This window comes from Heloderma suspectum, chromosome 4 (assembly GCF_057233095.1).
Source record: "Heloderma suspectum isolate Gila_16-S chromosome 4, 16-S_ref, whole genome shotgun sequence".
Lineage (NCBI taxonomy): Eukaryota > Metazoa > Chordata > Lepidosauria > Squamata > Helodermatidae > Heloderma > Heloderma suspectum.
Genome location: NC_139461.1, coordinates 173,321,826 through 173,347,293, shown reverse-complemented (window position 1 = coordinate 173,347,293; position 25,468 = coordinate 173,321,826). Strand labels below are relative to the sequence as shown.

The window sequence follows — 25,468 nt, the reverse complement described above, 5'->3', positions numbered from 1 at the left end:
AAGAAGGGTGTTTTCAAAAAGTAATGTCTGCCACAGGGCAAAAGTGGCCATTACATTCTAGAAGATTCTAGAAAAGTAGAATAGCCTCATGCATAAAAATCAAGGCTGTTTCATGTTATTTTTCTACCTCTTTTATTTTGACAGATGTTGCTGGCAAAGTTTTCCTGGCAGATTTTGATAAGAGCACAGAGTTAGTTGATGATAATAATGAGAAAGATCTTATAATCAAGAAAGACCTGAAGGTATGTTTCTTTTATTTATTCTCCTTGTTTACTCATTTTTGCATATTGATCATCTTATGAGCAACTGGTTAAGTAATAAGAAGCAGAGGGTAGGAATAAATGGACAGTTTTCATAACTTAGGGATGTAAGGGGTAGAATCCACCAAGGATCTCTGTGTGATTTGATTGATTCATAAATCATCTGAAGTCAGGGTGAACAGTAGAGCAGCCAGGTTTGCAGATGACCCCAGACTATTCAGGTAGGTGAAATCCTAGAAGGGTTGGAGTTCACCCAGGTTGGGGATTGGATCCAGGATCTGCCTTCTGTGAGAGTAAGGGACCTTCTGCAAGAGGAATGGCACTGTTTGCGGAAGGTCCTTCCACCTGGTTTGGGGGGATCCCCCCTCCCCCTCATACCACAGCACACCCCCGTAAGCAAAGGGGGTTCTGATTCTCTAGTGTAGCATTTTCAGGGGGCTTGAGAGGGTGCCATGGGAAGGAGAGAGTGAAGATGTCCACTTCTGCCAGCATAGCTGATTGAGTGTAAATCTGGATCCAGCCCCATGTGAATGGGCAACAAAATGGCAAATGAGATTAACTGTAAAGACTTCATCAAGTGATGCATACTGGGACAAAATAACCTAACCACGATAGTACTCTGGTGGGGTCTCCTCTGGAAAGAGTTCTTGGGGTTGTAGTGAGCAGCAGCAGTGAAATAATACACATTCTTTATTAAATCTGTCAGTATTGTAATGTCTTTATATAATCTATGAAGTGACTATATTTGGAATACTGTGTTCTGGTTGCCCCATCTCAAAAAGCTGGAAATGGTACTGAAAAGTGCATCTAAAGTGAATGGGGGTTAGAGCACGTTCTCCAGAAAGAAGGGCTAGCAATTTCAGAGGTTTTTGTGTTGAGAGGGAAAAAAGAGATAATGAAGGGGGGACATGGTAGACATTTATAAAATTATGAATTAGTGTGAAGGAAGTGATTTTTTTCTCCCTCTCCTAATATAAGAAGCTCATTGATAGTAAAGTCAGTAGAGAAAATGCAAGTACTCCTTCACACAATGTATATGTAACTTATGGAAGTCCCTAACACAAATGGTGGTAATGGAGCAATCCTATGGCCCCTAGACAGCATCTAGGTGGCTATAGAATAGTTCAGATTCCTGGTTCCGAGGTCAGAGACAGGACTCTGCCCCCGGAACCAGGAGTCCAAGCTCCCTGCTCCTTCCCCCTTGCAGCTTCCTTTCAGATTCCTTGCTCCGAGGTCGGTTCCGGGAAAATGAAAAATCATATGGCCATCTAGTGGCCACAGGTTTGCACTCTTAGAAAAGCGTTATCCAAATTCATGATGCATCTGTCCATGGCTATTCAACCCCCATGTCCAGAACCAGTATAATTAATTATCCCACCCTTCTTCTAAGGAGGTCAGGGCACTGTATATGGGGTTACCAATTTCTTCTTCATAACGAGCTATGCCTATGAGGTATGGGAGGCTGAGAGAGAGAGGCCCAGATAGCTTCACGGCTTAGCAGGGATTTTTGGACCCAAGTCTGCTTAGTCCAAGTCAAATACTCTAGCCACTACACTAGAGTAGTTTTCTGAATTCTTTTTTATGTTATTTTACTGAAGTACCTGTACATATATTGTAACACAACAAAACAAATAACAAAAACAAATGTGGATAATCGAGCATATAACAACAGTGAATGAAGTCATAGTCCAAGAGACTTATAAGGCTGATTACAACACAATTGCTGTAACAGCACAATCCTGCATATTTACTCAGAAGTAGCCATGGGGGCCAAAAAAGAAGAAAGAAAATCTCCATTGGCACCATGGAATCTTTTTTAGCCCTCAGATACACAGGCTGGAATTTCCCACTTCATGTATCTCTCTACATTAAGCAAAAACCCCACATCCTTTCCGGAGCTTCCTGCCTTCGGTTTCTTTGCAGGATTAAGAAGGGCTTCTTTACGCGGCAGCCACATGCTTTGAACTGAGGGAGTGCCTTCCTCCCTCCCTAGCATGTGTCAAAGGAGGGGGGCGGAGTCTTGTTTTCGTAGCTTAACTTCTGCTGTACTGTTTTTTTGCAGCCCCCAGGAAACCTCTGACTTACTTCTGAGTAGACATAAAATGTAAGATTGTGCTGTAAGTCTGCAACCCTTGGCACACTTATGTGGGAGTAAGCCGCACTGAACTCAATGGGACTTACTTCTCAGTAGACATAAGATCACCCTGTAAGTCTGCAACCCCCAGCACACTTACTTGGGAGTGAGCCCCACTGAACTTAATGGGGTGCTCTGAATCAACAGAGGACGTTGCTTCTGAGCTTGGTGGGGTAGGGGCTCAGATGTATCTCCCTTCATTGCAGGGAGGCATTTTACCCTTTTCTCCCTCCAACTGAGAAATGCGGAGGCAGGAGTCACAATCGGCAGGCGATTCTTGCCCTCACGCCTGTCATCTCTGCTCGGGTCTCCTTCCGTGCAACCCCGCTCCCATTCTCAATGCCTTCGTCATCCTGGCCGCGCCCCCAACAACTGAAAACAAACGCCCACAGCAGGCAGACAGAGCAGTTTCTTCCGCTACTGGAGACTTTCACAGGGGAGTCATGGCGCTCCTGTTCCGTGGGCTGGAAAAAAATACCACATTTTTTGCATTTCGGGAAAACATGAGATAGGCTGGGGGAAACTGCAGGAGGCGCCTTGGACAGTAACAGCATCATGTAAAGAGCCCACAAACTTCCTAGAGAGAGCCATCTCAATAGCAGAATAAAAGCTCCATGTGATAAACCCCTTAGTGAGTCCTGTCAACTAGGAGTAAATAGGAAATTCCTCGCAGTGTACCTCTCTTACGTCTAACTTCCCGGGTTATTGTAAAGCATTAATGGCCCATTGCCCCACGTGTTCCTTGTCCACACTTGATTCTATTAAGTCTACCTGTCCATATCTGATTGGAGGATCCTCCTTCCCCAGTCAGTCCCCTTCCCTGATTCTACAAGGATAAAAATTAGGCTTATTCCTAATGAAAGTTACCATCCACATGGAAAACATGTCACATGTAAATTTTGGAATTTCTCTTTAAAACTGTTTAGTGTATGTTATTTAGCAAGTGAACTGCTTTGTTTCTTTTTTTGTTGTTGTTTTATGCTACCCATCTGATTTCTCCCTCATCCGTTATCCCCAGTCTTAATAAATCTTTTTAATTTGGAATCTGTTGTTTGTACACTTTTGACCTCCCAAGGAACCTTCCCCTGCATGTCAGACTGCTCTTTCCTGCTACACAATTTGACACAGGAGAGGTAAAGGGAAAGCAAGCTGAACATACTCAGCGGTGACTGGGGAGACTTACTGGTAATTCTCCTCCTCCCAGATCTTGGAGTTCCCTCACTGAAGTTGTAGGGTGTAGCAGAGAGGTGGTGGCAGCAATAAGTCAAGAGGGGTGCTTCAGGCCAGAGCTGTATACAGGGCAGCTGGACACGTCTTCACACATGCATAGAAAAACAGACAGCATTTAAGCATGGAGACAGAACGTATAAATCCACCCGAATTGCTCATTCTGATTGACGTTCAAGAGGGCAATAACCATTTGTTCTGTCATGCAGGCTCTTGAACAGCTGGTTGTATATGTTGCAATGAGGAGCACAGCCCGCCTTGAAGACTTACCCACAGAGTGTCCAGTAGAGGTAGATAATCATATAGAAATAGAAGACCTCAGAGCACGTCTGAGCAATCTTGATGAAACTATCCCAGTCAGTAAACAACTGGAACAGTTGATACACCATCCTTATTTTTGGAACAGGGATGTGTAAGTATCCAATAAATACAGAAGGTCTTAAGGAAATGTGTAGCTGATTCCCAGCCTTAATCTGTCACTAAACCCTCCTTACCTGGATTATTTTATCATGACTTTGAACCAGTTTGAACACATGCATACATATCACTTGATCCCTCAACACTTGATAGCTCTTAGTTGACAACATTAATTATTAAACATCAAATGTTGTTGTTGTTGTTGTTGTTCAGTCGTTCAGTCGTGTCCGACTCTTCGTGACCCCATGGACCATAGCATGCCAGCCTTCCTGTCCTGCGCTCTCTCCCGGAGCGTGCTCAAGTCCATATTCATTGCATCGGTGATGCTATCTAGCCATCTCATCCTCTGCCGTCCCCTTCTCCTTTTGCCTTCAGTCTTTCCCAGCATCAGGGTCTTTTCCAGAGAGTTTTCACTTCGCATTAGGTGGCCAAAATATTGGAGCTTCAGCTTCAGTATCTGTCCTTCCAATGAGCACTCAGGGTTGATTTCCTTGAGGATGGACTGATTTGACCTCCTTGCAGTCCAGGGGACTCGTAAGCGTCTTCTCCAGCACCACAGTTCGAAATCATCAATTCTTTGGCGCTCAGCCTTCCGTATAGTCCAGCTCTCACAGCCATACGTTGCTACTGGGAAAACCATAGCTTTGATTATACGAACCTTTGTCGGCAAGGTGATGTCTCTGCTTCTTACTATGCTGTCTAGGTTTGCCATAGCTTTCCTCCCAAGGAGCAAGCGTCTTTTAATTTCATGGCTACAGTCACCATCTGCGGTGATCTTGGAGCCCAAGAAAGTAAAATCTGTCACTGCTTCCATTTCTTCCCCTTCTATATGCCAGGAAGTGATGGGGCCAGATGCCATGATCTTCGTTTTCTTAATGTTGAGTTTCAAACCAGCTTTTGCACTCTCCTTTTTCACCCTCAATAAGAGGCTCTTTAGATCCTCTTTGCTTTCTGCCATTAGGGTGGTATCGTCTGCATATCGGAGGTTGTTGATAATTCTCCCAGCAATCTTAATTCCGACCTCTGATTCATCCAACCCGGCATTTCTCATGATGTACTCTGCATATAAGTTAAATATGCAGGGTGACAATATGCAGCCTTGTCGTACTCTTTTCCCAATTTTGAACCACCCAGTTGTTCCATGTCTGGTTCTTACTGTTGCTTCTTGACCCTCGTACAGGTTTCTCAGGAGACAGGTAAGGTGGTTTGGTACTCCCATCACTTTAAGAATTTGCCACAGTTTGTTGTGATCCACACAATCAAAGGCTTTAGCGTAGTCAATGAAGCAGAAATAGACATTTTTCTGGAATTCACTTGCTTTCTCCATGATGCAGCGAATGTTGGCGATTTGATCTCTAGTTCCTCTGCCTCTTCGAAACCCAGCTTGTAATGAGCGCAATTGTGCGGTAGTTTGAACACTCTTTGGCATTGCCCTTCTTTGGAATTGGAATGTAAACTGACCTTTTCCAGTCTTGCGGCCATTGTTGAGTGTTCCAAATGTGTTGACATATTGAATGCAGCACTTTAACAGCATCATCTTTTAGGATTTTAAATAGCTCGGCTGGAATACTGTCATCTCCGCTAGCTTTGTTGTTACTAATGCTTCCTAAGGCCCACTTGACTTCACTCTCTAGGATGTCCGGCTCAAGTTCAGTGACCGCACTATCATGGCTATCAGGGACATTCAGATCTTTCCTGTATAGTTCTTCTGTGTATTCTTTCCACCTCTTCTTAATCTCATCTGCTTCTGTTAGGTCCCTGCCTTCTTTGTCCTTTATCATGCCCGTCTTTGCACAAAACGTCAAATGTAGTTAATACCAAAAACTGTTAGATGTCAAATGCTGACTCTGAATATTGTGTATTAAATGTTTACCAGAGAGGAGGATCTAGGCGGGATGATTTATGGGGGCAGCTGGCGGGGGGGGGGGGAGCCATTTTAACTGTATTTTTTTAGATCACAGAGATCCCACCATCTAAGCCAGGGCTGGGGTACCTGTAGCCTTCCAGATGATGTTGGACTCCAATTCCCATCAGCCCCAGCCAGACTAGCCAGTGGTGAGTGATGATGGGAATCTTTGTTCAACAACGTCTGGACGGCCACAGGTTTCCCACCTCTGATCTAACCTCTCTAAACATCTCATTTGGGAACACCTTTTAAACTGTCTCCACAATCATGAGGGAGAGAGGCCAGCTTTCATAAAGAATGAAAATGTGTTCTCAAGATAACTACATAATGCTACAAAGCATCACCAACTTGCCTTCCATTTGACAGGAAGTACAGGTTCTTAAGAGACGTTGGGAATGAAAGCGATATTAAGACACGCGGCACTAAGGACCAGAATGGCAACAGTGACATTCTGAAGGCTTTGAATCGTGAGGAGAATCCTTTCAAGGATTGGACTGATGTGGTAAGTAGGGATGTACGAACTCACTTACCTTTTCGCGGAATCTTTCGCGGTGGGGGGTGAGGCACTCCGTCCCTCCCCCCGGAATCCTCGACTGCCGGCAGTTCGGCGGTGGCGGTGGTTCCGGCAGCGGCAGCAGCGGCTCCAGCGGTGGCTGGTCTCCTGGCCAGCTGCAGCTGGGCTGCTGCCGCCGCCAGGCTGCTGCCGCCGCCAGGCTGCTGCCGCCGCCATTGCCGTCCTGGTTTGCAGCCATGATAGGGTACATAAGAATTTACGTTGCCTATCACGTCTGTGTAAAAAAACCAAAAAACAAAACCCAGCGTACGCAAATGGCGGTGTAGTGGGCACTATTTGCGTTCCCCTTTTTTTCACCGTTTTATCTTACGTAAATATTTACGTAAGATAAATTGGTGAAAAATAGGGTACGCAAATGGCGGCCGCTGTAGCCACCGCCATTTGCGTACGCCGTTTGTTTTTGTTTTTAACCCAGACGTGATAGGCTATGTAAGTCTTTACGTAGCCTATCACATCTAGGTAAAAAAAAAAGAAAAAAAGACTGCAAATGGCCGCGGCAACCAGTCGAAAGACCAGCTGCCGCCGCTGCCGCCACCGCCGCAGGAGCCGCCGCCGTCCAGAACATCTGCCCCAGGTAAGTCTCGTCCCGGGGGGGATCCACGGGGGGGTGGGGGGGGTGGGCGGTTCCGCCACGGATTTCGGGGAGCCGAATGCCAGTGCATTCGGCCTCACTGAAATCCGTGGCGGAATTCTCTGCCATCCCTAGTGGTAAGCTATTGGGTGGGCACAGTGTGGAGTTGGCCTCAGCACCAGCTATCTGTCAGGATCTAGTCTCCTGGCAAGGGCCATGCTGATACCCCCTTCAAAAAAATAATAATAATCCCAGCCTGGTGGTCTGAGCTGGCCTAGTCACCATTTTTATTTACCACAGAATGTGCCCAATGAAGCATCATTCCAGGGCATTGTGGGAAATGAAAAGAGTGACTAGACCCAGCCACTTGGAAATGCTCAGGGCACCGTTGCTGCTCTCTGTCACCAGGGCCTACTGATGGAGGAGGGGGCGCACCACAGTGCACTTTGCCCAGGGTCCCTCAGACTTGGAGCCAGCCCTGGCGCAATGTACTAGGAAAGCTTTCTTGCAGCCTCCTTTTTACAGCTTGAATTGGGGCTGATTCACACAGCCACTTTGCAGCCCATTTTTTGACCCAGGGGATTGAAAACAACAACAACCCTGGTTCATTACTCATTCACAGAGATACAACTAGTAGAGAACTACACATGAACTGAATACACAAACTATAATCTGTTCAAGGAGGCTGACTGCAGGGGAAAGCCAATCTGTGGCATGCGAGTTGTGTGAATGACATTGTGTTGGCTGTATGAGCTGGCATGGGTATTTGTATCTTGAATCTGCCAGATAGGTATTTCTGTTTTCTGTTGCTGCTGCACTGTTTTTCCTGATGATATTGTTTATATGTGAAATTTAATTTATTATTATCTGTACAATATTTTTGCTGTTTTTAAACACTTTGAGGTGTTTGTCAGGGTGCAAACGTTAACATTTAGAAGAACAAAAAATTGCCTATATGCACTGCTTCCCTCTCACAATTCCTCCTTTCCCCATTCTTTTTTTCCTCCCCAGTTAAGTTTATTTCCTGTCTTAGAGTCCAACTAAGGTCGAAAGGAGGGAGAGAACTGCCTGGGGGGATATGAGCTATTCTTCCAGCCTCCTTCCCTCCCCTTGTAAAGTGCCATTGCTAGACAGGCAAAAAAGCCCATCCAGCAAAAAATGCAGGCTGGAAGGGCGGGGATTGCCTCTGCCACTCCTCCCACCCTGCATTGGATGATTGGACGCCTCCGAGTTTGGGAGCTTCTGATTATTGAGGGTGCAGTCGATAGAATTGCACCCTTAACCTCTTTGACCTGCAAAAACTCTGCAAGTAGTTCCTTTTGCTGCAAGTACAACTGTGGATGGACCAAATCTGAAAAGAAATCTTCAAATTCCCAATTCGTAGGATCCCTTTCCTTCTTATATAGTTCAGAACAAAATTATGAAACTCTAAATTTATATCCTTTTGGTTTATGTGTACATTGTTATGGTTATCTTTAATTAACCCAAATGTCAGAAACTCACCAGGCCTTTCTCCGCATTCCCAATACCTCTGACGCAGACTAGGCAATGCGAATTCAGCTGTAGATTACTGTCTTTTATTCCATTCATATTTCGCCCGTTGTAGTCTTTGATAGAGGTCTGGGGAGGGACAGGCTGCCAACGGGCTCAAGAGGGACTTCACTGTTTTATCCAAATTCTCTTCTTCCATGACCCGAAGCTTTTTCTTGTGAGAAGTGTATGCAATAATTCTTCCTCTCATATGTGCCTTAGATGCTTCCCATTCAGTAGCACAGGACGTAGCTGAACCCTCATTTATCTCAAAGTATTCCTAGCATGACCTTCACCTACAGAGAGCTTGCCACATGCCCATTGGGTCATCAGTGTTCTTGTTCCCTGCATGGTCCCCCAAGCTGTAGCTTGTCTGTGTGCAATTTAGGGTTTTGTCCTGATCCTGCAAACCCCAAAGGGTTTATTTGTGCCACCCCCTTTTTGGTGGACCTGGGATTTTCCCTCCTCTGGGGTAATTGTGCAGGGTTTTGATGGTGCTTCCGGTGCCTCCCGACTAGGAGACGCTGCATGTGAACTTTGGTCCTGATCCTGCAAACCTCCAATGTCTTATTGCTGCCTCTCCTTTTTGGTGCACACAGCATTTCCGCTCCTTTGTGAGTAATTGCGCAGGGTTTTGATGGTGCGTCAGGTGCCTCCTGACCAGGGGAGGCCATGTACAAAATATGGTCTTGATCCTGCAAACTTCCAGTGGTTAAAGCCACCACCCCCTTCTCGGGGTGATGCTGGAAGCACTGAATTAAGCCCCTGTACTTCACCCCTCCCCTCTCCCCTCTCATTCGGATATTGAGGAAGGGTTAAACAGGCTGCTGTGATGTTGTCAATGGGTGAAACAACACCACTGCCAGGACAGGAGGACTGCAGCAGGACAGGGGGCAGGGGGATGACTCAGATTACACACTGTAGCTTAATAAGATACACACAGTAGCTTATTAGCCCAGTGACGTGGTGGGGCATCGCGGACTATTTCAAAAATAAGCTACTGTGAGTAGCTTATTAAGCCACCGTGGCTTAAAGTGACGTCCGAACGCGGCCGACCTTTTCCTTCTACTGCCAGACTACTTTGAACTCAACCTTCTCAATCTGCCAGTTGGGGTGAATCACTGTCAAGGTTTAGAAAACAACTTAGAACAATGCCAACAGAGTGTTCTTCCACTTTTTTTTCTCTCCCCTGGCAGAATATATAAAAGCCACATCTTGTCAGGGCCTTGTAGGTTATAGCCAAGATTTGATTAGAGGTAGCCTGGAAGGGCTTAGTCCCATTCAGCCTCTGGAATGTCAGGGTCTGTGTGAGCTTATCTCTGTCAGTGTTCTCAGAACAGAGCCAGGGGGAGTCACCCAACTCCCTGTCCACCTGATGGTCTGGCCTTGGCAGACAGGGAGGCTGGAAGCTGTCTGTGACAACCTGACAGAGGTGGGGTGGGGTTTGCAGAAGTGTTACCCAGGTCTAAGAGTCACTGCTGGAGGTCTTAGCAGTGACGCCCTGTTTAGACAGGAGGTTGCTGAAAGGCTAAAGGCCCTTGTCTGTCAAGGGATCCGGAGGGGGTGTCCTGCAGTCTCGCTTTCCCGGTTAAGCTGATGCAAAGGCAAAAAGCCTTTGCTTGGAACATCTCATCATCATTGCCCGAAGCTTTCTCTGTTTGGATCCATCATCATCTGGGCTTTTGGAGGCACTCTGCACATGGACTGGAACTTTGGATTGTTAAGGACTTGCCATGAAAAGTTCTGTGAGACTTTTCATAGACTTGAACTCTTGCTGCTGTGGATTGTGTGTCTGTGTTTGTAGTCAGCTCAGTGTTTGGCAGGCTCAAAGATCAATGAATCAAGGTAAGCTGGAGGTGGTCAAACATGAGATGGCAAGATTGAACATCGACATCTTGGGAATCAGTGAACTAAAATGGACAAGCATGGGCAAATTTAATTCAGGTGACCATTATATCTACTACTGTGGGCAAGAATTGCTTAGAAGAAATGGAGTAGCACTCATAGTCAACGAAAGGGTGGGAAAAGCAGTACTGGGGTACAATCTCAAAAACAACAGAATGATCTCAGTACGAATCCAAGGCAAACCATTCAACATCACAGTAATTCAAGTCTATGCCGCAACCACTGAGGCCAAAGAAGCTGAGGTTGATGGGTTCTTTGAAGATCTACAACACCTTCTAGAACTAACACCAAAAAAAGATGTCCTCTTCATCATAGGGGATTGGAATGCTAAAGTAGGAAGTCAAGAAATCACCGGGATAACAGGCAAGCATGGCCTTGGTGTACAAAATGAAGCAGGACAAAAGCTAATAGAGTTTTGCCAAGAGAACATGCTGATCATAGCAAACACTCTTTTCCAACAGCACAAGAGGCGACTCTACACATGGACATCACCAGATGGATAATATCGAAATCAGATTAATTATGTCCTTTGCAGCCAAAGATGGAGAAGCTCTATACAGTCAGTAAAAACAAGACCTGGAGCTGACTGTGGCTCAGATCATGAGCTGCTTCTTGCAAAATTTCGGCTTAAATTGAAGAACGTAGGGAAAACCACTAAACCACTCAGGTATGACCTAAATCATATCCCTTATGAATATACAGTGGAGGTGAGGAACAGATTTAAGGGATTAGACCTGATAGACAGAGCGCCTAAGGAACTATGGATGGAGGTCCATAACATTGTTCAGGAGGCAGCAACTCAATCCATCCCAAAGAAAAAGAAATGCAAGAAAGCAAAGTGGCTGTCTGATGAGGCTTTACAAGTAGCTGAGGAAAGAAGGGAAGCAAAAAGCAAGGGAGAAAGGGGAAGATATACCCAACTGAATGCAGAGTTCCAGAGAATAGTAAGGAGAGACGAGAAGGCCTTCTTAAATGAACAATGCAAAGAAATCGAGGAAAACATTAGAATGGGAAAGACTAGAGATCTCTTCAAGAAAATCGGAGATATCAAGGGAACGTTTTGTGCAAACACGGGCATGGTAAAGGACAAAGAAGGCAGGGACCTAACAGAAGCAGATGAGATTATGAAGAGGTGGAAAGAATACACAGAAGAACTATACAGGAAAGATCTGAATGTCCCTGATAGCCATGATAGTGCGGTCACTGAACTTGAGCTGGACATCCTAGAGAGTGAAGTCAAGTGGGCCTTAGGAAGCATTACTAACGACAAATTTAGCGGAGATGACAGTATTCCAGCTGAGCTATTTAAGATCCTAAAAGATGATGCTGTTAAAGTGCTGCACTCAATATGCCAACACATTTGGAACACTCAACAATGGCCACAAGACTGGAAAAGGTCAGTTTACATTCCAATTCCAAAGAAGGGCAATGCCAAACAGTGTTCAAACTACCGTACAATTGCGCTCATTTCACATGCCAGCAAGGTTATGCTCAAAATCCTACAAGCTAGGCTTCAGCAGTATGTGAACCGAGAACTACCAGAAGTACAAGCTGGGTTTCGAAGAGGCAGAGGAACTAGAGATCAAATCGCCAATATTCGCTGGATCATGGAGAAAGCAAGAGAATTCCAGAAAAACCTCTATTTCTGCTTCATTGACTACGCTAAAGCCTTTGATTGTGTGGATCACAACAAACTGTGGCAAATTCTGAAAGAGATGGGAGTACCAGACCACCTTACCTGTCTCCTGAGAAAGCTGTACGAGGGTCAAGAAGCAACCGTAAGAACCGGACATGGAACAACCGATTGGTTCAAAATTGGGAAAGGAGTACGACAAGGCTGTATATTGTTGCCCTGCTTATTTAATTTATATGCAGAGTACATCATGAGAAACGCCGGGTTGGATGAATCACAGGTCGGAATTAAGATTGCCGGGAGAATTATCAACAACCTCAGATACGCAGACGATACCACCCTAATGGCAGAAAGCAAAGAGGATCTCAAGAGCCTCTTGTTGAGGGTGAAAGTGGAGAGTGCAAAAGCTGGTTTGAAACTCAACATTAAAAAAACGAAGATCATGGCATCTGGCCCCATCACTTCCTGGCATATGGAAGGGGAAGAAATGGAAGCAGTGACAGATTTTATTTTCTTGGGCTCCAAGATCACCGCAGACAGTGACTGTAGCCATGAAATTAAAAGACGCTTGCTCCTTGGGAAGAAAGCTATGGCAAACCTAGACAGCATAGTAAAAAGCAGAGACATCACCTTGCCGACAAAGGTTCGTATAATCAAAGCTATGGTTTTCCCAGTAGCAACGTATGGCTGTGAGAGCTGGACTATAAGGAAGGCTGAGCGCCGAAGAATCGATGCTTTCGAACTATGGTGCTGGAGGAGACTCTTACAAGTCCCCTGGACTGCAAGGAGATCAAATCAGTCCATCCTAAAGGAAATCAACCCTGACTGCTCATTGGGAGGACAGATACTGAAGCTGAAGCTCAAATATTTTGGCCACCTAATGCGAAGAGAAAACTCCCTGGAAAAGACCCTGATGCTGGGAAAGATTGAAGGCAAAAGGAGAAGGGGATGGCAGAGGATGAGATGGCTGGATAGCATCACCGATGCAATGAATATGGACTTGAGCACACTCCGGGAGAGAGTGCAGGACAGGAAGGCCTGGCGTGCTATGGTCCGTGGGGTCACGAAGAGTCGGAAACAACTGAACGACTGAATAACAACAACAACAACAACAAACTGCTCTACATTCTTCTGGAATGCCAGCCTGGGAATTTCTGAAATAAGTTTTAAATAACTTAGAATTAATAATGGGGATCTCCAATTCCATTACTAAAACTTTTAAACATAGCTTCTAATGTTGTATTCTCCAAGTTGATATTGGCAATGATAGCTACATGGAACCTTCATGTTCAGAGGCAGTTATACCTGTGAGCACTAGATGCTCAGGAGAAACAACAGAGGAAAGCTGTCACCTTCACGGCATGCTTTAGGGCTTGTAGAGGCATCTTGGAGGCCACTGTTGCAAACAGAATGCTGGACTATACGTACCTTGGTCTGATGTAATCCAGCAAGAGAGTTATTCTATGCATGGAATTAATTTGCTGCATTACCAGATTTTAAATACTTTCAAACTTACTAGGCAGACATACGGAAATGTGTTCATTCATTCTTAAAAACTGAAGTATAAATATTACTACCATTCTACCTATATGCATTTTATGGCCTTGTGATTGAGGATTTCCAACCTATATATAGAGAGAGAATTTCCTTGTGAAGAGTTGTTTCCCAAACCTAAAATAATTATAGCGATTTGCATCTCTTTCAGATAGACAAAGAAGTTCTGGACTGTATGGCTGATCCCTTTAGTAATAGGGACAAGAAAAAGAAAAATAGACCCAAGAAAATATATGAAAACTGTGTAACAGATTTACTGAAGCTAATCAGGAATTTTGGTGAGCACTTCGAAGAGAAGGATGAACAGTAAGTTATAGTTGATTCTTTTAGATGTATAGCTACCCTGGGCCATCTGAATAACTCATGCTTTTGTTGTTGTTCAGTCGTTCAGTCGTGTCTGACTCGTCGTGACCCCATGGACCATAGCACGCCAGGCCTTCCTGTCCTGCGCTCTCTCCCGGAGCGTGCTCAAGTTCATATTCATTGCATCCGTGATGCTATCTAGCCATCTCATCCTCTGCCGTCCCCTTCTCCTTTTGCCTTCAGTCTTTCCCAGCATCAGGGTCTTTTCCAGGGAGTTTTCTCTTCGCATTAGGTGGCCAAAATATTGGAGCTTCAGCTTCATCATCTGTCCTTCCAATGAGCACTCAGGGTTGATTTCCTTTAGGATGGACTGATTTGACCTCCTTGCAGTCCAGGGGACTCGTAAGAGTCTTCTCCAGCACCACAGTTCGAAAGCATCAATTCTTCGGCGCTCAGCCTTCCTTATAGTCCAGCTCTCACAGCCATGCTACCAGGTTACATTTCTTTTCTTCACTCACATTGCAGCCTCTTCCAGCAGCTAATATGCAAGTACTAAGCATCCTGCCAAACAGCAGGCTACTGGGTGCTGTCCCCATTTTATAGACTGGGTGACTGAGAAATGCAGCCTTGAAATGAGATCTAGACGAAGCTGGGATTTACACTCTGATCTCTTACAGCTCCAGGTCTGGAGCCCTGTCAATTTAACTACATTAATTTTCAACTCACATTTTAGGCCAACGTTGGCACATACTGTTCCTGGAAATCTTATTTTTTAAGATTACCAGTATTAAACTGCTCTATAGCTGGGATCCTCAGTGAGAGAAGCACTCTCTTCTTTAAAGTAGCTTATCTAGTATTACAGTCTCAAGAGCAGGGTATATTTATGTGTATTTAAATATGACTGAAGGCAGAAGGACTTATGGAATGGCCCAGTTTGCATCATCACAAGTTAGCCATCCCACACGTGCTGGTTGCAAGCTGGCTGATTTGCATAACTACCCTTGCTGGGTATGGCTTCCTGTATCATCTGAAGCCAGGGAAGGTAGCTTGTTGGGGTGGTTTGGATGACTCCAGACGCGGTGGGGCCTTGAATTGGCAGCCTGGCACCCGTGGGCTGCAGTGACTGTGTGAACCAGGACATTGTGTGACAGGTGCAGGATTGTGTCCTGCCATCAGTCAGTTCAACTGGGGTTTTGTTTCCGAGTGATAGTTCTAGCAATAGATTCTCTGTCAAGTCCTGGTGTGAATATTTCTCTAATCAGGGCAAGAATCATTTCCCAGAAAAAGTTGCAAAATTGAGTACATGGGAAAAGCTGGAGGAGATTAATCCCAAATATGATAAATATGTCACAGAAAAAATAACAGCACACAGTTATCCTCATGACATCCTGTGAGGTAGGTTTTACCAGAGAGTACCTGTTTGCCTCCGTTTTGTCCCACACTCTCAGTGTGCTTCTCAGTCTCCATCTTGTCTGTGATGGCTAGTTAGTAACAGCAGGCAAGTCAGGGCAGGGTCTGTTTGCCGCAACAGTCCCCACCCTCTGCTGATGTGGAAGAGGCAGCGTCCTGCCCTTCTTTGCCTCAAGCTAAGGAGCCTTTAGATGCACAAAGGCCTAAAGTCTCCTGTGCCCACAGCGCTCTCACTCTGTTTGTCCTAAAGGTCCCAGGCAGGGTACCCACTGTACCCGCTTCTTCCTGGACTTTTGCCTGCACCTTGAGAGTGGTCCGGCAGGCACCCAAACCCTGGTTTGGGTGCCTGCTCATATTCTCATCTCCTACAACCTGGCCTGGTAGAGCCCTGCCATGGCCCCAGAAGGTCAGCTTTCACTCCCACTTTGGATTTACCTTAACACTGTGAATCCCTCCCCCTCTGACATGCTTCTGACAGATTGTAAAGCATAGGTGTAATATCCCCATATCTCTTTCTCAGTCTAATCCTGCCCCCTCTGTTGCCAGCTCCCCAGCATCCAACGTTCCTCCTCCCAAGCATCATTGCACAGCTGCCTTTGGCTCACTGCCCCTGACTGTCTCCCTTTGGGCTCCACTCCTTCCCTCTAGGACAAGCCAAAATTTGCCTTGCAATTTGCCTGTTATTCTGCTTGATCAAGAAAATGTCTTTTTCCAGAAAAGGTCTGCCCTTGTCTCTGTTACTCCTTCCTCAAAAGGCGTAGTGAGACCTAGGCTAAAGTTACATACACTGTGCTCTATTGTATTTTGTAAATATGCTAGTTTCTGGACCAACTTGACTGGGCTGACAGCAGCCTGTCCTCCGGCAGAATAAAGCCAGGCCGCAGAGGGAAGAGTAATTCCTCCCAGTAATTTGTGTTTGTGAAGAGCTTAGTCCCTATACATGAAAAAGTACATTCCAGACATATAGAAACATGTGTCTTGGTCAAGCATTTAACATCGGTTAAGTTGAGAGACTGTGACTTGCCCAAGACTACCCAGTAAGTTTCATGGCAGAGCCAAACGTAAACCTCAAACCACTGCACCATATTGTGGTCTGGTCCACTGTGGTGTTTCCTATGGACAAGGTTGGATAATTGCACTATAAGATCCTGCTTGGACAAAACTTTCCAACAGGGTAGCAATATGTATGTTCCATAAAGCTGTCTAGAAATATCCAGGCAAGGTGCTGTGAGTATGAAATTAAAAACTGAGTGTGGGGCTAGATGTCACAGCTGATGCAGGACTGCCATGGAAAATGCTGGACGGAGTTTAGTTCTCCCTCCTTTCCTGTAACATCTAGTACAACTCAGTGTGCTATGTGATGTCCCTGTAATATAAGTTCCTTTTCACACATCGTTGGCTGGCAAGAGTGGAGGAACTTACAACCCAGTGGCATCGTATCACAAGGAGAGTTGTACAGGGAAGAGCCAGACACAGGACTGGTATTTTCAGCAGTAGCTCCATGTCTTCGTAACGTCTAGTTCCGCCCCGAGACATGTCACTTTGGAAACAAGACACACAGATCAAGAGAATCTCTTCTCACAGTTTATATAAGGAAGGAGTCTGTGAGTAAAATAGAACAGAAAGCAAAGCACCTGTCTTGCTGGTAATTTCCTTGCATCCTGAAATCTGACATAAGCATAAAAAACCTGAGATCTTAGGAAATTAGTATTTAGGAATTATGTTGACATGAGTAAATAATTATTTATGTGTCATGTGTATCTCTTTTTTAAATGAAAGCTACCCAGCACTCACTTAAACATTTGTAATTTAAAAAAACCTTATTTTTCTCCATTTCAGGGTGAAAGACATAATCAGAGATCCTGCAGAGTATTTTCTGGATCTTTTTCCAAATTTAACAGTGTATGTCTACCAGAGTTTGTATAATATAAAATATTATAAACATTTTCCAAATGCTCAGAACCTTTCTCATGGATCAGCAGCAGTCAAGTCCTGCAGGTGACAGACACACAGGTGACAGACACATCTGTATTTCTTTATTTTTTCTCCACTATATGAATATGCAAAATGAAGTTAAATAATACAGTTTCAGCATGCTCGATATCAAGAGACAACAAGAAAACCTCCATATGGCAGAAACAACCTTTTATTATCTATACTTTTACAATTTTGGATCGGCAGGTCTGTGGTCGGGGGTGGGGTAGCCACTGATTGCTTGAAGTGGAGGTCTTCTCTCACTCACCAGCCACAAACTGAGTGATTTTTTTTAGATGTAATCTCTGAATTTTATGCTCTAGCTGTGGAGAGAGAAAACAAATACTTTCCATTATACTCAGTCATGGCTTGACTTTGAGGGCGCAATCCTATTGAGATGCTTGGCAGCCTCCATCGGAAGCTGCCGAGTATCCAATGCAGAGTCGCCCTGCATTTTTGGCTAGATGGCCGATTTCAGCTGTCTAGCCATGGCTTTGGGGAGCGGGAGGGAAGAAGGCCACGTGGCGCATAGGAAGCTGCATAAAGCGGCTTCCGTGGTCTCCTCCCCTTCCCACCTCCAGGACCGCCCCCTTTTTGGCATCTCCGCACTCCATTTCCGAGCACAGAGACGTAGCTGGCACAGAGAGAACCATGAGGGGGTGGGGAGGGCAGTTTCTGGGAACTGCATTTGGAGCACTGGCTCTGTCCTCAGTTCCCAGAAAGCGAAAAGTCCTATGGCCCTCTATACAGTGTCTAGCGGCCACAGGATTGCTCTCTGAATCACGTAACTACTGAAAGAGGAACTGCAGTCAAAATACAATAGTTCTCCTAAGCTTTCTTGCTAAAAATGTAACCACTTCAAAATCTTAGCATAACTTTGTACTCTGAAAATGCTAACAAAACTGCAACAATACAATTTACAGTTTCGAGACAGGTATTAACTGGGTCCAGTGCAATTTAGAGTGGACTTAGCTTCTTTATGTTATACCTGCAGTGAGAGTTGCAACTAATGGAGTTGCCAGCAGCATGTCACAGGAACAAGATAACAGGAGCAAAAGGCTCTGCCTTCCTGCCACAAATTCACTCCCTAAGAGGGCTGCTTCCTTCCTTCATGCCAAAATACAGAAAGGCCTGATTGGTCTAGAGCCTGTTCTCAAGAAATGGGGTGGTGGTGAGAGACACTTGCAAGCAGCATGGTATGGGTCAGTTGTCTTAGCAACCTCAGAGGGTGAATTACTAGCTCATTTGTGTGTCACAAAAGCAATTAAGAAGTGGTTATGGCAGGCTGCTTGCCAATACATCTGTCAAACGGTGCTTCCAGATGAGGCTTTTACTGTGCAACCACCCTGCCCCATTCACGGAATTTTATAGTGGGTCTAGATGTCATCATTTCCCCCTTATAACCCTCCTGTGTTTCCCCACCACTTCATCTTTTCTCTAACCAGAAAAAGATCTGTTAAGGAAGAAAAGACAGAATAGCTGCACAGTGCCCTTTGACTATTAACACTAGGAGTCCTGCATCTGGAAGCACCCAGAGTGGGCCGTGGTCCATAAAAGCGGATATCATAATTTGTTGGTGGTGCAAAAAAAAATGTGCCATCCCACTCCCACGCCTGTCTGGTGGTTCCCAGATGCCCAGTATCTGCTGCTGCTCGAAAAGTGGGAGGGAAGGAAAAAGCTCTCTAGGAACAGGCTCTATGATTCCTGCCTACTTCCTGGGATGATCCAGGAATGAGGTTCATGCTCTATGGCAGGAACCATAGAGTTTGTTTTAGAGCATTTTGGATTTTGGGGGTGATTGTGTTGGAGTGGGGGCTTCTGTACCTTGATGCTGTTGCTACAAGACCAAGCTCTGTGGCAGCTGGGGTGGGGTTTGTGAGAAGGGTGTGTGTGTGTGTGAGTTGTATGTGTGGCCCCCACCACCCCAGAAGACACCCAATGCAGCCCCCAGGACCAAAAAAATGGTGGACCTCTGCTTTAAGGTGCCACCAGACACTTGTTTTTGTCAAGGAATGCTATTGCTCATGCTGCGCCCTGACTCAAACATAGGTAAATGCTCTTACGTTGGAAGCTAGCTATCAGATTTGAAGTGCCTTCTTAGAAGGACTTGGATTCCTGCATTGAGCAGGAGGTTGGACTCGATGGTCTTGTAGGCCCCTTCCAACCCCACTATTCTATGATTCAAAGGACATTCTCTGTCTTAAACTTTTGATCTCTGTCCCCAACAGTTCTTGAGAGATTGTTCCAGCTATGAACTGTGCCTCTGCATTTTTGTTGTAAGAGTACAATCTACTATACCTTTAAGTGATAAGGCCCTCAAAGTAAGAAAAACATGAACTGCATTTGCTTTAGCAGCAGCCTCAAAGATTAAACACAAGTTGTTTCAAGGAAGTGATGCACTGGAGGTGTCAAAATAGGTCTGATGGATATGGCTGTTTTGTATAGGTTTTAAGTTTTGGATTATTGCTACATTTGGGGGACAATTTTTGTATTCTTTGATGTTTTATCTTGATAATATTCATTGTCTTGTGACCGGTTGGTTGACTTTGTATTGTTTTATATTATAACCTAAAGCTACACAATAAAGCTGGTGAGGATTTATTTACTCAAGCTGGCTGACTAATGGTGCTTCCAGACAAGGCTTTTATGGTGCAATTGCTCTGCTTTATTCACAGAATGAATACACACTGACTATGCCCCCAATCCACATGCCCCCAAAACTTCTACAGAAGTTCAACAGAACAAACCATGAGCTCTGAGCCCCTATCCTGTGGGCCAAGATCCAATATCTCCTCTAGGTGTGCCCAGGCGCTTGGACATACTTTGAATAGTAGACTTTTAATTTCACATCACAAAATGCTTTTGAACAACCACCCAGTTATCAAAACAGATGAGCCTTTGCAGTGGGTGGGGTGTATGTGAATGAATGTTCAAGAATCATGAACTCAAAACTCCTTGGGTACACACATGGAACCAGCTTTATGGTTCTTTTGATCCTCAGTATGATTTATAGGACTCATTCCTCCAATAATACTTAAAATTACTATGATGGTGTGATGGGGTGAGGATATGGGGTGACCTATGGAGGGACTGAGATAGCATCCCCCCCCCCCAGTTTCAACTGGGAAGGAGGATGGGTTGCTGAGTTCCCAATCGCAGAGACGTCAGTTGAGGTTTCTACCTTTCTCTAGCACTGAAGGCAGGTGTGTGTGTGTTTTAACAAGAAAGAATAGTCTCTTGTCTACATTTCCCCTTGGATTCTTATCTTTTAAAGTGCATGTTGAAGAGCCTCAGCAGGGTTGGCAGATTTGTTGGGGAGATGAAAACACCTTTTAGCAGGAATGCGAAGTTCACTTCTATGACCTACAGCACCAACTCTAAGTATGAGGGGGCCCTAGGCAAAGCCTCCTTGGGTGCCCCCCCCTTCCATCAGAAGGCCATAGCAGTTTACTGGTGGTGGTAGTGGGCAGCAGCAGCATCAAACATCTGCATCTAACCACTATTGTAATTTTCCACAATTCCCCCCACTGTAGCATTGTGCTGGGGAATTGTGGCAGATTTACAGTCAGGGCCAAAAATATTGGAACAAGGATAACTGTTTTGGCAGTTGGCCTCTGTACACCACCACATTGAAGTTGAAAGGAAACACACCCAGATGGGAGCAAAGTCAGGACTTCCAGCTGTAATTCAAGGGGTTTGACAAAAGTGGGGCACTAACCATTCAGGAAGGACAGCCAGTGGCATACACACACACCCATCGTTGGTGGCTCATAAGTAATGAAGCAAACCAACATCATTTCAAACTTAAGGATCGCCTTTAATACCTGGATGAAAATCCTTTGCAGTCAATGACTGCCTGAAGTCTGGAACCCATGGACATGAGCAAATGCTGAGTTTCCTCCCTCGAGATGCTTTGCCAGGCTTTTACTGCAGCTGCCTTCAGCTGCTGCTTGTTTGTGGGTCTTTCTGCCTTCAGTCTTGTCTTCAGTAAGTGAAAAGCAGGCTCTATTGGGTGGAGATCAGGTGACTGACTTGGACATTGAAGAACATCCTACTTCTTTGCCTTGAGAAACTCTTGGGTAGCTTTTGCTTTATGTTTCGGGTCATTATCCATCTGCCATATGAAGCGGCATCCTATCGGTTTGGCAGCATTCGGCTGAATCTGAGCAGAAAGTATAGCCCTATACACTTCAGAATTCATCCTGCTGCTTTGATCAGCAGTCAGGTCATCAATAAACACCAGTGACCCGGTTCCATTGGCAGCCATACATGCCCATGCCATCACACTGCCTCCACCATGTTTGACAGATGATGTGGGATGCTTTGGATCATGAGCTGTTCCTTTCCTTCACCATACTTTTCTCTTCCCATCATTCTGGTACAAGTTAATCTTGGTTTCATCAGTCCAAAGAATCTTATTCCAGACCTGGGCAGGCTTTTTTAGGTGTTTGCTGGCAAAGGTTAATCTGGCCTGTCTGTTCTTGAGTGTTACCAGTGGTTTGCACCTTGTTGTGAAGCCTCTGTATTTACATTCATAAAGCCGTCTCTTGACTGTAGATGTTGGCAATGACATGCCTACCTCCTCAAGAGTGTTCTTGACCTGGCTAGATGTTGTGAAAGGGTTCCTCTTCACCATGAGCAGAATTCTGCGGTCATCAACTTTAGTTGTCTTCTGTGGTCTGCCAGGCCTTTTGCTGTTGCTGAGCTTGCCAGTTGATTCCTTCTTTTTCAGGATGTTCCAAACTGTTGTGTTGGCCACTCCCACTGTTTTTGCTATCTCTCTGATGGGTTTATTTTGGTTCCTCAGCCTAATGATGGCTTCCTTCACTCGCATGGACACCTCTTTGGACCTCATGTTGGGGGTTGCAGTGAACAGCTACCAAATGCAAATGTAACATGCAGAACCACCTCCAGGCCTTTTCTCTGCTTACTTGGTCATGGGGTACCCAGGAAACAGGCCACACCTGGCCATGCAGCTGCTTGTCAGCCATTCCTTCCATTACTTATGAGCCCCCAACGATGGGTGTGTGTGTATGCCACTGGCTGTACTTCCTGAATGGTTAGTGCCCCACTTTTGTCAAACCCCTTGAATTACAGCTGAAAGTCCTGACTTCACTCCCATCTGGTTGTGTTTCCTTTCAACTTCAATGTGGTGGTGTACGGAGGCCAACTCCCAAAACAGTTATCCTTGTGCCAATATTTTTGGCCCTGACTGTAAGTGCTGGTCAGACATAGCCACCCAGTGCTTCTTGGAATGCCTGTGTAAAAATATTTTTTTAAAGGGGGGCCTGGAGCAGGCATCAGTCGTGGACTCTGCCAGAGTTTTGGAGGTGGGCAGGTTAACACCTGACCATGGATACAAGTATTGATACCAGCTCTGCCCATATCTCCTAACAGTGTTTCCATGGTCTGCTGTAAGCTGGACACTCTATGGGACCGTTGCCCTGCCGCTGAAGATGCCAAGAGAGTTCAGAGTCAGGAGTAGAGTCTGGGTGCTTCCAGATGAGCCCTTTATCGTGCCATCGGCCTGCCTTAGTCACAAAAAAATGTGAGGAGTCCAGACAATGTCAATTTCCACCCATAAGTCTCCTATGACTTCCACCACTGCTTCCATCTTTTTTCTTACTGTGGAAAATCCATTAAGGGAAAAAAGATGGAATTGCTGCATAGTGCCTTCTCTTCGGTAGCACTAGGAGACCTCCGTCCGGCAGCACCCCCAGTTTCCTCCATATTAGCTGGCTTGGATATGAGGAGCCTCCAGCTAGAGATTCGTGCAAGGAATAAGTTGAGTGATGCAGTGTTGTGTGTGGCCCCACGGCATCTGGTGTGGTTAAAGGAAGGAATGCTGACCGGGAACGAAATGGGCCCAGAGTAGGAGGGCAAAACTCTTGAGATGAGAGACCAGAACAAAATTAGGATCTTCCAGATACAAAAAAGGTCTGAACAAAGAATTTCAAAGACAGATAACAGTGCAAAATTGCTGAAGTACAATTCATCAAGAGATTCAATTCTATTTCTTTTGGTTTGAATAAAAACAAATGTGTTCTTTTTAATGGCACTACATATGTTAATCAGCTCACCATTACAATGATGACTGTGTTCTCACCCAAAGTTTTATGAACTGTTAAGGTAATCATTGCTGTCTATACTTTTTGCATTTCAATTCCCCCTGACAACACTGATTACATTCCCCCCTCCTGCTCCCAGCATGTGTATATAAATCTGCCAATTTGAGGTTAATACTTCATGCATCTGATGAAGCAGACAGTGTCCACGAAAGCTTATGCCATCATATATGTGTTAGTTTTTAAGTTGTCACAGGACTCTTTGTTGCTTGTGCTTTAACAGACTAACATGGCTACTGCTCTGAAAAATGGGCTGGCAGGAGGAAGAGAACACTTAGAGGGGATAGATAGTTTATTCCTCAGGGGTTATTATTTCCCAGGAGCACTTGTTTTAGGCCAACTTTCTGCGTCAACGCACTGAATTACATTATAAACAATTAGTGATTAAAAAAGCAGTACTGATAACATAGCTATTGTTATGTAATCACTGTTGTAATTATTATTATTATTTATTAAATTTATTAATCGCCCATCTGGTTGGTCACCCAGCGACTCTGGGCAATGTACAACACACAATAAAAACAGTTTAAAACAATAAAATTCTACAATAAAAACATTTTCTAAAATACCCTAACCCACCCCAAATGCCTGCCTGAACAACCACGTTTTTAATGCACGACGGAAGCTCATTAAAAAAGGGGCATGACGGAGTTCCCTAGGGAGGGAGTTCCACAGAGTGGGGGCCACCACAGAAAAGGCCCTCTCCCTCGTCCCCACCAGTCTAGCTGTCCTGGCTGATGGGACAGAGAGAAGGCCATCCGAGGCTGATCTTGTGAAGCGGCCTGTCTGGTGTTGCTGGAGGCGCTCCTTAAGATAGGCTGGGCCGGAACCATATAGGGTTTTAAAGGTCAAAACCAACACCTTGAATTTTGCCCGGAAAACAACTGGTAACCAGTGCAACTCCTTCAGCACTGGAGTGATGTGATCTCGCCGGCGGCTGCCTTTAATCAGGCGAGCCGCCGCGTTCTGTACCAGCTGCAGCTTCCGAACCGTCTTCAAGGGTAACCCCACGTACAGCGCATTACAGTAGTCTAAACGAGAGGAGACCAGGGCATGTACTACCGATGGGAGCAGTTGGTCGGGAAGGAAGGGGCACAGCCGCCGTATCAGATGGAGTTGATACAGCGCTGTCCGGCTCACAGCTGACACCTGAGCCTCCATGGACAGCTGGGAGTCCAAAATGACCCCCAGGCTGCGGACCTGGTCTTTCAAGGGTAGCCGTACCTCATTCAACACCAGGTCAACATCCCCCAGCCTCCTCTTGTCTCCCACCAAAAGTACCTCAGTCTTGTCAGGGTTCAGCTTCAGGCTATTCCTCCCCATCCAGCCATTCACCGTCTCCAGACATTTGGACAGGGATTCTACGGCCAACCTTGGTGAAGATTTGAATGAGAGGTAGAGCTGCGTGTCATCCGCATATTGATGACACTGCACCCCAAACCTCCTGATGATAGCCCCCAGTGGCTTCACATAGATGTTAAATAGCATCGGGGAGAGGATGGAACCCTGTGGCACCCCACAAGTAAGTGGCCACGGGTCCAAAACCTCCTCTTCCAGTGCTACCCTCTGGTACCTGCCGGAGAGGAAGGACCGGAACCACTGCAATACAGTGTCTCCAATGCCCAACCCCTCCAGGCGGTCCAGGAGGATACCGTGGTCAACGGTATCAAAAGCCGCTGAGAGGTCGAGGAGAACAAGGAAGGAGCATTCACCCCTATCCAGAGCCCTCCTCATATCATCCACCAAGGCGACCAAGGCCATTTCTGTCCCATGCCCAGGCCTGAAGCCCGACTGAAATGGGTCTAGATAATCAGTTTCTTCCAAGTGTGCCTTCAACTGCACCGCCACCACCCGCTCAATCACCTTGCCCCAAAATGGCAGATTTGAGACTGGGCGAAAGTTGTTCAGAACTTGAGGATCCAAGGAGGGCTTCTTTAAGAGCGGT

General features: G+C 45.6%; 1 protein-coding gene across 9 annotated transcripts in view; it reads left to right on the top strand.

The window, feature by feature from the left end:
• LOC146347772 (2-5A-dependent ribonuclease-like) overlaps nt 1-21,002 on the top strand; it is a 31,272-nt gene extending 10,270 nt beyond the window's left edge. For 6 of the 9 annotated variants that reach the window (XM_084851303.1, XM_084851302.1, XM_084851304.1 and 3 more), the window contains 5 exons: nt 145-242; nt 3,831-4,033; nt 6,311-6,446; nt 13,863-14,017; nt 17,264-21,002. In XM_084851303.1, the coding sequence (XP_084707429.1) occupies nt 145-242; nt 3,831-4,033; nt 6,311-6,446; nt 13,863-14,017; nt 17,264-17,426 (755 nt within the window). In that variant the 3' untranslated portion in view covers nt 17,427-21,002. The remainder of the gene's footprint in view (nt 1-144; nt 243-3,830; nt 4,034-6,310; nt 6,447-13,862; nt 14,018-17,263) is intronic. The other 3 variants (XM_084851307.1, XM_084851305.1, XM_084851306.1) reach the window with 1 other exon arrangement.
• The last annotated feature ends 4,466 nt before the right edge of the window (nt 21,003-25,468 follow it).